The sequence below is a fragment of the Periplaneta americana genome, chromosome 11 (assembly GCF_040183065.1).
Source record: "Periplaneta americana isolate PAMFEO1 chromosome 11, P.americana_PAMFEO1_priV1, whole genome shotgun sequence".
In the NCBI taxonomy this organism is placed as follows: domain Eukaryota; kingdom Metazoa; phylum Arthropoda; class Insecta; order Blattodea; family Blattidae; genus Periplaneta; species Periplaneta americana.
Window position 1 is genome coordinate 146,319,446 of NC_091127.1, and position 15,815 is coordinate 146,335,260.

The window sequence follows — 15,815 nt, forward strand, 5'->3', positions numbered from 1 at the left end:
GACGTGATAATGTTTAACGGTGCGGAAAATAGCGTCGTCTGCTAACCGCAACTGACAATGAAAGAACTAAAATGGCGAACGATTATATGTACCTACTCTTTATAGAACCTACTCTTACTAGGACGTAAGCAAAGAGGTGGAGCCACGCCGGAAATAACAGCGGCGTGACTATAGAAATGCTAACTGAAGTAACGAAAATGACCAAAATACCAGTAATGACTTTTTCTTGAGGCTAGCTCAATACTCGGAATGTCCAGATTTAGCCAGAAAGCGACTAAATTGGCAACCTTGCTACAAAGAGTTCCTTTATGGGCTGACATTAGTGATGGGCGAAGTTGTTCTTTTCCCGGAACAGTTCCGACGGTTCCGGTTCCGAAAAAATACTATGTTCCAAATAACAGTTCCGAAATAACAGTCACCAGTGGTGATGAGTCGGAGTCGTTGAGTCGTTCAAACGAACGGTACAGTACCCTCCCTCTTCACCATAGACAAATAACACCATGCAGCTCACACTGGAGCACTCATAGGCATGACATAGTACACATTCCTATCTATAGATGGCACTGCAATGCACATTCGAATCGATTTTGGAAAATTGCTGTGCATGCGGACAGAACTCAAAAGCTTAATGTTAGTAATTACACAGCTGTTGACTACAAGGACAGAATACAACACTTTGTTTTCGTACATAAAGTTATAAAGACATGGTAGCCAACTAAAAGAAAATAACATAACATTTAAAACATATGGTATGTAATTTCTGTTCTCTCTATTACATAATAAAAAAAAAACAAATCATTAATTTTTATTTTTACTTTTCTTAATGCACAGTTATAATAATAATAATAATAATAATAATAATAATAATAATAATAATAATAATAATAAATATTACAATTTCATAAATAAAAAAGATATATATTGGCAGTACTGAAACCTGGAAACCCCGCAGTGGGTTAGTAAACTGTTGGAATCGCATCTTCACCAAAGTGTAATTTAAACTTCGCATTAAACCTCGCTCTCCAAATCAGTACTTATATGGGTAGTTTCCAACAAATAATGCTACAACATTTTTGTCGTTCTTTGATAACAGAGAAGATAGCACAAAAACTTGTGCTTGTCAGACTTAACCTCAACAAACGACATACAGACATTGTAACTAAACCACTCATTACCATTTACGACTTTAACCTTTGTATAGAATCAGCTGATCAATGAATTAATAATAGTATGCGTACTTTATGACTTTGTAGAATGTTTATAAAACAGAATTAGTCAACTAATGGTGAAATAAACCATAAAGCGGGAATCAATATTACAGATTATTGAATACTTACTATAACATTACAGATGATTGGCCAGTCTTACAAATGTTGATATTAAAGTTCGCGCCACCGCAAGGATTTCAATGTCCATGCGCCCCCCTCCAACCACGCGAGAGTTTCAAGTACAGTGTAACTGCAGCTGTCGTTGGTTCATCGGAACAAGCTCCGACGTTCCGACTGTTATCTCGGAGTCGGAACATACCTTGTGCAACACGGTACTGCGAGCCCGCAACAGCTGGGCAAGTGAGCAGCTCGGAGTCGGAACACTGTTATTTCGGAACAGGAGGTTCCGACCTACTGTTCATTTTTGCAACAGTTCCGAGGGAGTCGGAACATACCTTGTGCCACGCGGTACTGCGAGCCCGCAACAGTTGGCAAGTGAGCAGCTCGGAGTCGGAACACTGTTATTTCGGAACAGGAGGTTCCGACCTACTGTTCATTTTTGCAACAGTTCCGAGACCGGAACAGTTCCAAAATAACTGTTGTGTTATTTTTTACCCATCTCTAGCTGACATATTTTTGCGCTTATCGTTTGTGTGTGATTTGTGTTCGATTTGAAACCATCATGTCGAAATTTAGCTCGACATAACCAATCAGAAGTTTGTTATAACAATGAAAGGCGTATTCGTCAATAACACATGAAGTGATTTGGTGTGTCAGTTATAAAAATAAATAATAAATTATAATAATATTATTGTACACAATTATTTACACTTTCACTTCACAGTATTAGGAAAGGAAAACATAAAATATGACAAGGCAACGCGAGTATATACCGTTCTAGTGCAATTTTTGATCGAGGAAATTCAAAGATTCTATGCAGTTGAAGTTCTGGAAGCTGAGGACAACTTTTTTTATTAGATGTTTGAGAAACAATTTGGTAAAGGATATCTTCTTTGTGTTTCCAAACATCGAAGATTTATGCAAAGTGCAAAGAAATCAAATTGTTCGAAACGGTAGCCAAGAGTTTCCATAAGACGTGGAAGATTCACTTTCAGAAATCTCACAGACTGTTCTAATATCTTCTGAAAAATTTTTGACAAAATTGTTAGTTAAATTCTGTTTGTAAATCTATAGAAATTTAGGTTTAACTGTATTTATATAATGCAGTATGATCTGATAAACAATCTTACTCAGGAGAACAAAGTTGCCAAATGTTTTTATTGGGTTATTTTACGACGCTGTATCAACATCTCAACTGGATTGGTCTTGCTCAGGATAGGGACATATGTGAGGGCGGCAATGAACCTCCGGGTTCCTTAAAAGCCAGTAAGTAAGTATCAACATCTCAGGTTATTTAGCGTCTGAATGAAATGAAGGTGATAATGCCGGTGAAATAAATCCGGGGTCCAGCACCGAAAGTGACCCAGCATTTGCTCGTATTGGGTTGAGGGAAACCCCCAGAAAAAACCTTAACCAGGTAACTTACCCCGACCGGGATTCGAACCCGGTCCACCTGGTTTCGCGGCCAGACGCGCTGACCGTTACTCCACAGGTGTGGACTGCCAAATGTTAATAATCAGGGAACGGATTTATATGGACTAAAAATATATGAAATATGTAAATATATATGTAGTTATTTTTACCAAAATATGGAATTAAATATGGATTTTTACCAAAATATGGAATTAAATATGGACTTAAAATTATAAAAAAATGACTATGTACGTTAAATATTGGTACATTTTAATCAAACTAAACAAAAAATATAATGGACGTACCTTATCTTCCAATGTAGTTTCAACAAAACACAATTTTTATTGTCTGTTACCATAACAATAGGTTACAAACATTTCTTTCAAGTGCTGAAAAGTGAATCTTCTTCTATTGTCTCTGAGGATAGATTTATACTGACTAAAAGAGCGTTCGACGTCACAAGAAGTAACTGGTACATAATTCAATTTCACAATGTCTGCTGGGGATAAGTCCAAGTTAATCTTCACTGTTGATTCACCACTCATCACAGCAACAACCTTTTGTAGTTCTTCATATCCAGGGTTTTTTGAAAGTACAGTGTCCACCTTAGCTCTTACTGCATCTGCAACTTTACCTCTACCACGATTCAGTTGTTCCACAGTACTATTTATAATTTCAAAACTTTCAGATAGTGAAAGGTGCCTATTTTGGAGACTTTTGAGCGTTTTTATGATGCATGAAAATGTATGCTGAATGTGAGCTAAGTCATTCTTCACACTTATGTCACAGGTAACTGTTTTCGCAGTATCAATTGAGACTGCATCTTCAGAGTCCAATGCAAGGAGAACATTGTTAATAGAGTCTATATGTTCGGCATAATATTCAACTGCTTCTAGCCATGTACCCCATCTAGTTAAAATTGGCTTTGGTGGCAATGGAATTTCAGGGTACATTTCTTTCAACACGTTAACTCTACTGGGAGCTTTGAGAAATACTTTTTTCACTGATGAAATCAACAAATCTACTTTAGGGAAATTGTCTCTGACCACTTCTGCCACACGATGAAATGCATGCGCCACACAAGTAAAATGAGTCAATTTAGGATATACAACAGATAATGCTTGTCCAGCTTTGACCATATAAGGGGCAGCATCGCTAATAAAGAATAACACATTATCGTACATAATACCCTTTGGCCACAGGATACCCATAGCTTCGTTGAACAGTTTAACTATAGTTTTGTTATTGCACTTTTCTAGAACATCACAATGTAAAAGAATTCGTTCAGAATATTGTTCACTTAACAAACCGATAACTACATTACCAACAAGTCTACCTTCTTTGTCGGGAGTCTCATCAATGGAAACCCAAATTGAACTATCTTTAATTTCATCTCTTATCTTCTGTATTGTCTCATCGTAGATGGATGGAGCATACGTCTTCCTAAGTGTTGACTCATCCGGGATTGTATGTTGAGTATATTTTTCAAGGAATTCCCTGAAGACCTTATTCTTTAGTTTGTAGAGAGGAATATCAGCAGAGATGAGAGAACGGCACAGGTCGATGTTAAACTCAGATCTTACATTCGATGTTGTTGGTTGTGTTAAAAACAATTGTCTCTGCTTGGAATTTAGTTGTTTGTTGGCCTGATGTTTACTAGTTGTAATGTGTTGTTGCACCAGGAACTTTTGTGTAGATGATACTGCACACTGACACAAATTACAAAATAATATTTTATTGTCAGTTGATAAACCATCTTCTTTAAATTCTGAAATGTAACTTGTTAGTTTTGATTTTAAATTGACTGAATGACGTACTTTTGGCATATTTACCGTCTTTATAGTATGATTTACAAAACTGAACCTATGTGTACTCTGACTGGCATTTAACTGTTGAGCTGCACAACTGAAGTCTGTTAAAAATTTTAAATTAAATTAATACAGTTTTGTAACTTACTTTCCCATTGTTGATAGGACTGCTAATTTTCAAATAACTCTGATGTTAAAGGGATTACTGAACATGTGTTTAAATCTCTATTGTTGAAATGTATTTTTAAAAGTTAATGGAATTTTGTTTTGTTTTATTGTTAAACCTAATATAATATGGACTGTTTTATATGAAATATGGAAAATATATGGAAATTAACGAAAATATGTACTAAACTCTAAAATATGGAAAAATATGGAAAATAAAAGTAGGATTTTTCAACCCTACACATTGTGAAACATAAAGATAATGCAAAATATAAATTATATTAGCTTTATAAGTAAATATGTATTTACATATAAATCCTTTCCCTGTTAATAATACTTAAGTAATTCTTGCTACTGTAATAAAGTGAATTATTTAGTTCATATGTTTTAATTTCCTAACCCAACTTCAATTCCGAAACAATTTAGGCCTTTAGAAAACATTTCTAAACGTTTTGAAGTGGCCGAAGTAACGACAAGTGCGGGTAATTTCGTATTTTCAAATAATTTTCATGATTGCCGAAGTTGCCCCATTTACAGGGAAATTTCGGCCACATTTCTTGTTTTTATATTCGGTAGGAGTCAAGACAATCAGGACTGTTATTTTCTCATGGAATAGTGTTTAGCAGATTTTTACAGAATCTATTTTAATTTAATTGTGAACTTCAGTCATCACCTTCATATTGATATCCAAACATAACCTTAAAAAGCGGTCGAAGTTAGCCTTGGTTACGTTACCGAATATAATATAGATGGCTGTTGTAGCCTACTTGTTAAGTCAATAATGCAAACTGAGAATTACTATACAAAGGGATACCGCATTGTACAGTAGTGGCAAAAAAACGGACCGACCCTTGTAGCTGATTTCAGAGCATTGTTCACTCCAGAGCACGATAGAATTGAAACTAAGACTTTCGTGGTTCGAATCCTGCCTGGGAAGGAAACTTTTTTTTGTTCCTTATTCAAATTAATCCCAATACTTTTCGATTTCTGGTAAAATTCATGTTCTGGGAATAATAAGTTAATTAAGTAGTAAAATATCGCTGCAATCGAAAAGTATTGGGAATAAATTTGAACAAGGAACAAAAAAAAGTTTCCTTCCCAGGCAGGATTCGAACCACGAAAGTCTTGGTTACCAGTCTATCGTGCTCTGGAGTGAACAAGGCTCTGAAATCAGCTACAAGGGTCGGTCCGGTTTTTTTTTTTTTTTTTTTTTTTTTTTTTTTTTTTTTTTTTTTGCCACTACTGTATATTACGATATAAGGTTGGGAAGTCCTTTTTACAAGATCGAGAGGCGAGTTTTTCCAATTTCCGAGATTTTGTACTTCACAAACGTGTATTGTACAGTATTTTTTGCAGGATAGTATATTTTGAAAATCATATTTTTAAAAATATTAATATACAGTACCTAAGTAGGTTAGACTACGAACAGCTGACTGATTCTCAACAAGAAGTTTGTAATAGGTGTCGGTAGATGGCAGGAGTAGTAGAAATTTACTACTTTCATTGGTATAATGGTACGCGAACTAAGTATGTGACAAGGATTTCCCAAGTTTATTTTCCCTTCCTTCCACTTGTCCGTCGATCTAGGTCAGTTTTGAACCCGCGATCTTTAACTGTAATGGGAAACGTAATAACTACTGAATCACATAATACGACATGTACTTTAACATAACTACAGCTACATAAATGGAAGTTCACACAAAAACGTTAGCTATATGAAGTTAGAAGATATAATCGTTCAACCATACGTCAATATTGTAATCTATTGATAGAATCCATACTAACGGGAAGTTCATTATTTACGACATACTGTATGTATTTGTGGTGTTAATGTTGTCACTCATAAAATGGAGAATGAATCAGAGTAGCAACACAAATCCAAAGAAAACTGTGAAAGAACTATTTACAAATACTAAATACGGAAAAGTCTGAATTTAAGTATGAACACATCTGGCGGAATCCATGTAAAATGTATATAAAATTATGTCAGATTGTATAATGATACTCGAAACTTAAATGACATAAAGGCATTAACAGCAATTAAAACACAGGCAGAAACTGATAAAATGAGATAACTAGAGAGAGCAAGATAGTAAAGTTTTCGAGGAAAAATTACTGTTTTTTTAGTTGGTTGTTTAACGCTGTATCAACTACAAAGTTATTAATTAGCGTCGACTGGTGATAGCGACATATTATTTGGCGAGATGAGGCTGAGAATTCGCCATAAATTACCTCACATTCGCCTTACGATTGGGGAAAAGCTTAGAAAAAAACCCAGCTCAAGTGGGAATCGAACCCACGCCCGAGAGCAACACCAAACATGTCCTGGCACCCATTTCAGTTGAAATGTATTATGTTCAGCCAGTAACATGAGGGACTCGCGGCACTCCAATACCAGTTTTGATTTAACCAATGGGGCTTCAAATGTCATAAGCGCCGCTTGACTATCTGAAAGTATAAGTATTTGTCTACGATTGTAGACTTTTCAAATACTTTCCCTAACACTGACTAAAATAGCAAAGATCTCAGCCTGAAAGACCGTGGCATTTTGGCTCAAGCTCAAAGAAAGCTTGGTGCCATTTTCAAATAATCCAACACCAGTACCTGACTTGGTTTTAGAACCATCAGTATTGGTATATTACTTTGTCTTGATCTCTAAAACAGAAATATTACGGGCAAAAAATAATAATTAGGTAAGATATAAAAAAAAGTTTTTTGCATTTCTCTCAAAACTTGTACGGGGACATCATTTTATTTTTACTAACATTTTTAATATTAACCTGGCTATACCTTTGCATTAATGGTTCAGAACCGGAAACACCGTTTGCTACATCCTTCCACGATTGAAGTTCAATGATTCTGGCGTAAAATACAAACAAATCACTTTACTAAGTATAAGAGGGAAGAAAAGTAGTTCATCCATTTTACGTAAACTAGGAGATATCGTAATTTTGAATTTGATAATTTTCATTAGGTTTTTGTTTAATCAAAATACAGTACATTATTAACAATAAGTGTTTTTACTCACGAACTGAATTATCCATGAGAACGTATTCATTGCGCAGTGTATATTATAATGTCTACAGCACATTAGCGTACAATATATATAATGAAGTTAAATTGAAAAATTATCATATAATATGGATATTTGAACACATTTTTGAAAATGGTGGCCGTTCATTTAAATACACGCTTCAATCCTTTTGTGCATATTATCGCACTATCAACTATTGCATCTAATTCCAATTACCAGTTTCGTTCTTCGTACTAGTAATTCATGTTGAAATAATTCTATACCTATTATATAAAAGAGTATCTTACGTACTGTAAATTCAATCTTCACTTCTGCCCGACCCGCACAGATAACCTTACTCAGACATGCTATATACTGTCCGTCCAAGTGGTTATGTCGCAGGATCGTAGAAAGGGGAGAAATCACGTGACAGTTAATTACTTTTATGTAAGTTATTTTAAACAGTTGCGGGTGAGGGAAATCGGGATGCGACGTAGGCAAACGGACGACAGTACCTGTACGAAAATATGGTTCAATATTGAAAGCTCTTTCGTCACTGGAAAACGCGAACATATTTCTGGAACGTACTATACTCACTAACTCAATACTGTTTGTGTTTACTACGACCTTAAGGCGACTTTGACTGTATACGCTTGGTTCTGTGAAGAGAACAGTTGGAAGTTCACTAGTAGAGGGGATGGGAGTGAAGTACATTAAAAAACTCTGGTACAATAAAAATTAAAGTAAAAATAAAATGATGTCCCTGTATAAATGGACTTGAATGGTTATTGATATCATCGCTTCAACTGTATAACGTCACACAACACACAGACACACCCATTCCTACTCATTTATGCAGAGACTTGTGTAAATTGTGAACTTCAAATATCAACAAATTTACTTACGCGATAACATAGCATTGCACACAATCCCTTAGCAACACACGCAAAGCCTTCTTAAAACGTCCCGTCACAGAATTCTGTTTCACAGAGTTATGGCCAGTTTGTCCAAGTAATGTTTAATACTGCTTAACGAATGTTAAATTAACAATCTGTTTATTTTTAACGCTTTGTTAATGTATTTTCCATTTGTTCAACATAATTTTGCTTAAGATAACCAACACTTAACTATAACGTCTGTTAGCACTATTTTAACTACTCAACAGCAGTTGGTAATGATTCTACACATGTAAGACATTTTTTGATTGGCTAAAATTAATCTTTAAATTCTATATTATAGAGTGAGTCATGAAACTTGCATAAAATGACAACCTGTTATAGTAGGCCACGCTCCATAAACAAACAGTTGACAAATGAAAGTTGTAGGTTACGTGCTGAATAATAATAATTACAAAGTAAGGTTATATTTCCTCATTGTTATTATGGATACGAAATGCGAAAGAAATGAAATAACATTGATGTATTTAAATAGTCCAAAGTATTTTTTAAATGTTATATTACCAACCATATGCTAAACATTCCCTACAGAGAGACACAAAATATTAATTTCGCAACTTCTGTTCGAACAGCTGTTCGGCCATATTTAACTAACTGTTAATCTTTAAACCAAACTGGTGTTGAAAACATACAATTTTATTAATTAACAACTGTTTAGAGTTTAACAGTCGTTAAATTTTCTAACAGTAGTCTACTTGGAAAAACCGGTCATTAAACTCGTATCTTGTCTAAAGATGTTTCACTTCAACAGAAGAACTGAGTGAACAGACAAAACAGCAAACTGAATGAAACATACTAATCAAAGTATCACACCACTACCAACGAAAGGACGGGGAAATGTACGCTAATCACGGAAAAAATTGCTAGACATGAAATACACGAGAAAACAGTCAACAATTTTTAGATATCTAAAGGTATATTTTTTTTTAATAAATACAGAAGAGGACACTAAATAAATATTCGTTATGAGGAAGAAATCCAGTAGCAGAACTTCACTAGAAAAAAGTTGTTATCTTTAGGTATTTGTTATTATTCCTAGAACTTACTACTCATCCTGGAATAGAAATGCGGCACTGAATGTCTGTAGTATGTTGTTCCGTACGTCGCACCGATATAAATGCTTCAAGGTTTGAATGTGAAGCATTCTACGATTAGATAAGCTAGAATTTACGATATTTGATAAAAAATACCGTCAATCTGCGGAAGTCACTCACATAAGATAAATAGACACATACCTAGTGCTGACCACATGGTCTCTTTCGTTAAGTCATGTGGCCCACGTTCTTCAAGGATGTGTGCCTTTACATTTTATCCATAGGCGGAGAGAGAACCGTTTCCTAGTGGGGGGGGGGGCAAAGCAGAACCATAGAATTCCTATATAACAGGGTTATGGGAGACATCATTTACCTCCTCCCCCCATTATAGCTAGACCGTGTTACAGTATATCGGAATATGATCATTTAATGAAGGTTTTTTTCCGGGGGGAATGTTTCTTAAAGTGTTACATCATTGTATAGAGCACATCTAGGTCAGAAAGCATGGGTAGACATAACGGCTCGGTTAGAAAAGCCAACGTACTATGGTAGGAACGATCATGATTTTAAAATCAAATGTAGGAAACAGAAAACGGATGTAGGTAAATTCTCATTTTTAAATAGAACTATAAATGATTGGAATGACCTACCTGCAGCGGTCTTTGAGGGCTGTCCTTCCTTAAGGATATTCAAGAATAACTTAAAAAGTTGTGTACAAAGTGTAAATTAAAATTAAGGTGACATTTAACATTTAATTTTTTAAGGTCACGTGTATTTATTTAGCCTGACGAGTTACTCCCTTCGTTTGAATTGTAAATTATTTAAAAATAGCATGTAAGAGGGTCTTAGACTAGAAATATTTAGCTTAAATGTAGTTCTGTTTATAAGTATGTAATTATGTCTTGTTTGAACTGTTGTATCAGTAAAGCGTGGTGAGTCAGTGAAGTTGTGGTTTTACAGTGTAGTGAATAGTTCCGATCAGTGATAATTTATAGTGTAAATGAAATGTGTTCTATAGTGTCAGTGAAATGTGTTACAAAGTGTCAATGAAATGCGTCCTAAAGTGTCAGTGAAATGCGTCATAGTGCCACTACAGTGAGTGAGATGAGAGTAAAGTGAAAGACTATTGAAACTTATGTAGGGTCTATACATATGTAGGTTGTATTGTAAAATTAGGTTATTTTATGTTTTATTATTAATTGTAATTTTTGTGTTAAATTGTATCGTGTATTCTTATTGTATTGTATATATAATTGTATTGTGTATTGTATTGTAATTTTATTAATTTTATTGTGTATTGTTTATATTGTGTATACCACTGCCACCGGGTGCTTGCCCACTTGCAGTGTAAATAAATAAATACAAAAAAAATACAAATACATCCATATCCGCTATGTTTAGGGCTTGAACTGTAGATCTACTACAAATTATAATAGGGCATAACTTAAAATAATCTCCCTCTTTGTCTCTCTCGTACAGAAACACATGCATATAGCAATAAAACTACGTAACAGTGCTAACAGAACAGAAACTTTTTTATCTGAAGTTTACCTTCCTGAAGATATCATGTGAAATGTAAACTCTAATTATCTTATTTAATCTCGTCTTTAAGTTTACACATTATACCGGGATCACTTTTCTTTTTTCTGCATTGTTGTGCAGTATGTTATTCATATTTCTCCAAGTGGCGGCCTGAACACCTGCAGACGTCTAACACATGAGTGCAGGCTGTTACAAAGAAAGATTACAGTGCTTCCATTCCTCGAATGAGGTATAGGAATTCAGAAATTTGAAATAAATATTATAGTCCAGACACATGATCTGAAGACATTATTAATTCGTCAATTTAAGCACAGAAACTTGATCATAAACAAAAGCAAAAAATATCTTTTGAATTCAATATTTTCTAACGTTAATAGAAAAAAAAGAGTTCAGACAAGTTTCCCATACCTCCGCCTATGATTTTATCGTCAGATAGTTGTGAAATGGCATACAAAGAAGGTAATGGGATGGAGACACGTGAGAAGTGAGATCTTCAACCAGAAGACAGGAAAGGCGGCACCGCGGGAAGCCGTGGCCGATAAAAGTAAATATAATAGTTGAACAACGATCAAGAAAGCAAGACTACAGTCGCGCTCAAACCTCCTGACGTTTCGCGAGCGCGACGTTGTCACAGCTACACTCTCCGTCTCTGTCTCTCAGTGGCAGTAGTTCTAAAACTGTGGAGAGCGACACTTTACCTGAGATTGGTTTGACAGGGAGATGCAGAAGGCTTCTTTTTAATAATAATAATAATAATAATAATAATAATAATAATAATAATAATAATAATAATAATAATATCATCAGATTGCATCGAATGAAATTAAAAGTCACAAAATATAGAAAAAAATAGTTGAGTCAGACGTAAATAATAATACTCGCTGAGTTTATATCAGTTTTTGTAACAGTTTTACTTTTATTAAGTTAATAAAGTTGTCGACTAACATAAAGGCGCAGGGTGATAAAATAAATTGAATGATAGGCTTAATTTGAAATAACCCCATCATATTATATTGAAAGAGGTGGAGAATCTCTCCACTCCGCCGTTTCTCTCTCCCTCTTAAGGTTTTTCTTTCTTCTTTCCTCGGCAGCTTTTTTCTCAAATACACGGGAGAGTTTTCTTCTGGGAGAAGCGAAGTGCGGATCATGTATTTCATTAAAGAAAACTGCTAATATGCCTAATAATGTCCCGGTTAATACGCAGTTTACACGCAGTCCCTTGAACAGCGTATTATGGGGTTTTACTGTATTAACCCATACAATTGGAACCACTGGGGGTAGAAGTGTGATTTTTGTTTCTATGTGTTCGGAAAACATTAAAAATTCATCATATACACACGCAGGATCCTTACAACATACCAATTTTCCGAGCGCACTTTTTATTTGATTTTTAGACTTTCTAAGCGGCCAGTACGCGGCGAGTCTGCGTGCCCATATGTTGCAACGCAGCACTGCTGCTATTGGCTACCGCCGATAAGCAGACACACCTGCAAACGTCAGGAGGTTTGAGCGCGACTGTAGCAGCGCCCGCAAAGCCGAAAATCCGCACGACAATATTGCCTACGTCGTTGACTGCTTGTGAGTGAATCAAGCGACGTTCAAGACATCGGGAGTGGTCAACTTTCGAGCGCCAAGCAGTCTTGAATCGTCACAGTTTTTATATCAGACTGAACTTTTACCTGTTTTGGGAACTGTTATACAGTAGAGCAGAGGTCTCCAAAAAGCGTATCGTCATTCGTGCTCTTGATACTGCCCGCCGAACACAGTGTGCTGTAAGGCTAGAGAAGGGGAAGAGACTCGTACCTCAACAGATGGGAGCGATCAGTGGGGGATAGCGGCAACGGTCTGCTTATGTTTACAAATAATATCATCAAAAGAATAACAAATAGGCTATCATACGTTTGTATATTATTTTGACACATATTGAAGCTAGAGCCCCGTCTGTTGCTATTGACACAAGCCATTGCAAATTCAACCTCTTCTGTTCTATGGTGCCTTTCAGTGCCTGGAAAAGATCTTCTCCAGTTGCATTTTGTAATTACATCTAGGAGACATTCAGACACAGTAAAATGTTCATTTACTCCTCGGGTGAAGATGGCTAGGTGAGCTTTGTCATTTCTATCTGTGCTTTCGTCCAATGAAAGTGGGTAAGCTACAAACTGTTTAGTTGTGGTTTCGACTTCAGATTCAATTACATTTACAATCTTGAAATCCCTTCTCTGAACTGTAATTGGAAACAATTTAATTTTCTTAAACTTTGACTTTGTTCTGGACACAGTATTTTAGTTTGTGTTTGTATTTTCTTGTTTTATATTTATCAAAATATTTGTAGGCCTACGCATTTCACCTAAAATTAAACAAAAAAAAACTATATGTTTGTCATGCGGAACTGAGTAATATACTGATTATTATGTATAATCAACAGTTATACAGATAGTCTCAAAATAAATTATTTTCACATGTCCAACATGCCTGTAATTGTGTGATATTCTTTGTGAAGAGTCGACTATTGACGTCGCATATTGAATTTTAACACACGCTTAAGAATTTTTGAACAAATTAAGTTTTTCACATTCTCCCCACTAACACAAAAAATGTATCTTCCTATTTATCCTTGACTGTACTACGTCCATGATTAGAAGACATTGTGAAACGGTGGAACACTTTGACCAACACAGTGATAATGGCAGTCCGCCACTGCTCTTCGTCTGCTCATAAACATTGAGTACGATACGGGTGGGGATGGACGAAGCGGATCGCGCTCATTACGTACTGGCTTCGATTCCGTTCAGGGGCTTACTCGCGAGTAGGCTTTTGGAGACGTCTGCAATAGAGCATCGATTATCCGAATACCGATCAACCGAAACAACGGTTAACCGAAAGCGTTCAAGTCGGCAAATTTGAATTTGCGCGCGCGTCATGTAGAAGTTTCGCTAGCGCTGTTTGCGAGATTTAGCGGCAAAGAAACGAGTCTCAGCTATGAATAAAAAAAAAAGTTTGAACTTCATTCCTATAATGAAGGCCCACTTTAATGGCCGTTTTGAACTTGTCAAATTAGGCTAGTCAGTTCTCTGTGTTATTTATAAGACGTGTGATACAAAATATATACTGTATGTACAGTTTTATGATTAACTAGCCGTATCCGTGCGCTCCGCTGCACCCGTTAGAAATAAATATAAAGTAATTATATAATTAAAATAGGACATTTGATCCAGGGAACATTCGTGTTTGATAGAAGGATAAATCGTTTATTATGTTACTTAATTTAAATTTAATTAAAAAATTAAAATGCGATCATTTTGATCCAGAGACCACTCATTTGGTCATAAAAATTAGTTTAGGAAATACAGGAAACGAATATACAGAATAGCCTATCAAGTTTTCTGTGCATAAGAATCTATTTTAATCTTACCTGTCCTCGATTCACTCAGGAGTTACTGTAATAACATTATAGCATTATATCCATCTAGAGAAACTACACTTTCCAATGGTGAATTAATAATTAATTATACAAATCGGTTAATTAAGCTTCTGATATTACTTCATAGAAACGCAGAAACATTATCTGTAGGCTATCTTTCATAGCTTTCGATTGTTGCTGTCCAAGGCCCCTTATAGACGAAGTCATTTGTTTTTTAATTCATTACACGGCCTTAGATGGCAGTTATTTTAATTTTAAAACTCATTTATCTCATTAAATATCAGTCCTATCAACATTTTTCAAAGAATAAAACTTATCGGAAATGAGTGTTAAAGCAATTTTTATTATGTAACATTTTTCATAAAAATCAATAATACGCGAGATATTTCGATTTATTTAATTCAGGCCCCCTTATAACCCCCCTTTCAAATAATGTATTTTGAATGCCATATAGCCTATAATCTAAGTTACGACGAACTTAATTTATATTCCAATTTTCATCGAAATCCGTTTAGCCATTATCGCGTGAAAAGGTTAACAAACATACAGACAGACAGACAGACAGATAGACATACAAACAAAAATTTCAAAAAAGCGATTTTCGGTTTCAGGGTGGTTAATTATATATGTTAGGACCAATTATTTTTGGAAAATCGAAAATTACCAGAAAAATTTCGGCTACAGATTTATTATTAGTATAGATATCAGTGTTTCTTTGTTTCATACTGCTACTATGACACCAGTACAAATTGTTTTCGTAAATGATCGGTTATATGAAAAATCAGTTATCCAAACACCACGAGCCTCCAATTGTTTCGGATAATCGATGCTCTACTGTTATATATGCATAAACAATCATGTAGCCTATTTGAAACATCATCTCTACCTTTCAGTGTATAATAATCCGTTCTCCAATCTTTATTTAATTACCAGACCCTTATTAAAAGGCTAAGAATTTTTTTTCGTATGTTCGAGATCAAGTGTACAATCTCAAGTAAAAAAATATTAACGCTTTATTTAACGTTATGTTTTATGTTTCTTAGAAATGCAAATTTATTTGAGAATTTTTTTCTATTTATATAACCATAGGTAATAATAGAACCAGAACATTTTGATAACTAAGATACTGTTCTGA

At 35.1% G+C, this 15,815-nt stretch overlaps 1 protein-coding gene across 2 annotated transcripts in view; it reads right to left on the reverse strand.

Annotated features, from left to right (window-relative positions):
• LOC138709427 (lysosomal-associated transmembrane protein 4A-like) overlaps window positions 1-15,815 on the reverse strand; it is a 105,427-nt gene that overhangs the window by 45,617 nt on the left and 43,995 nt on the right. Inside the window, exon 1 of one of the 2 annotated variants that reach the window (XM_069840183.1) lies at window positions 9,730-9,799. The exons of the other annotated variant lie outside the window; for it this stretch is intronic. Within the exon in view, the coding sequence (XP_069696284.1) occupies window positions 9,730-9,736 (7 nt within the window). The 5' untranslated portion in view covers window positions 9,737-9,799. Of the gene's footprint in view, window positions 1-9,729; window positions 9,800-15,815 lie in introns of those variants that run through there. 2 annotated transcript variants of the gene reach the window in all.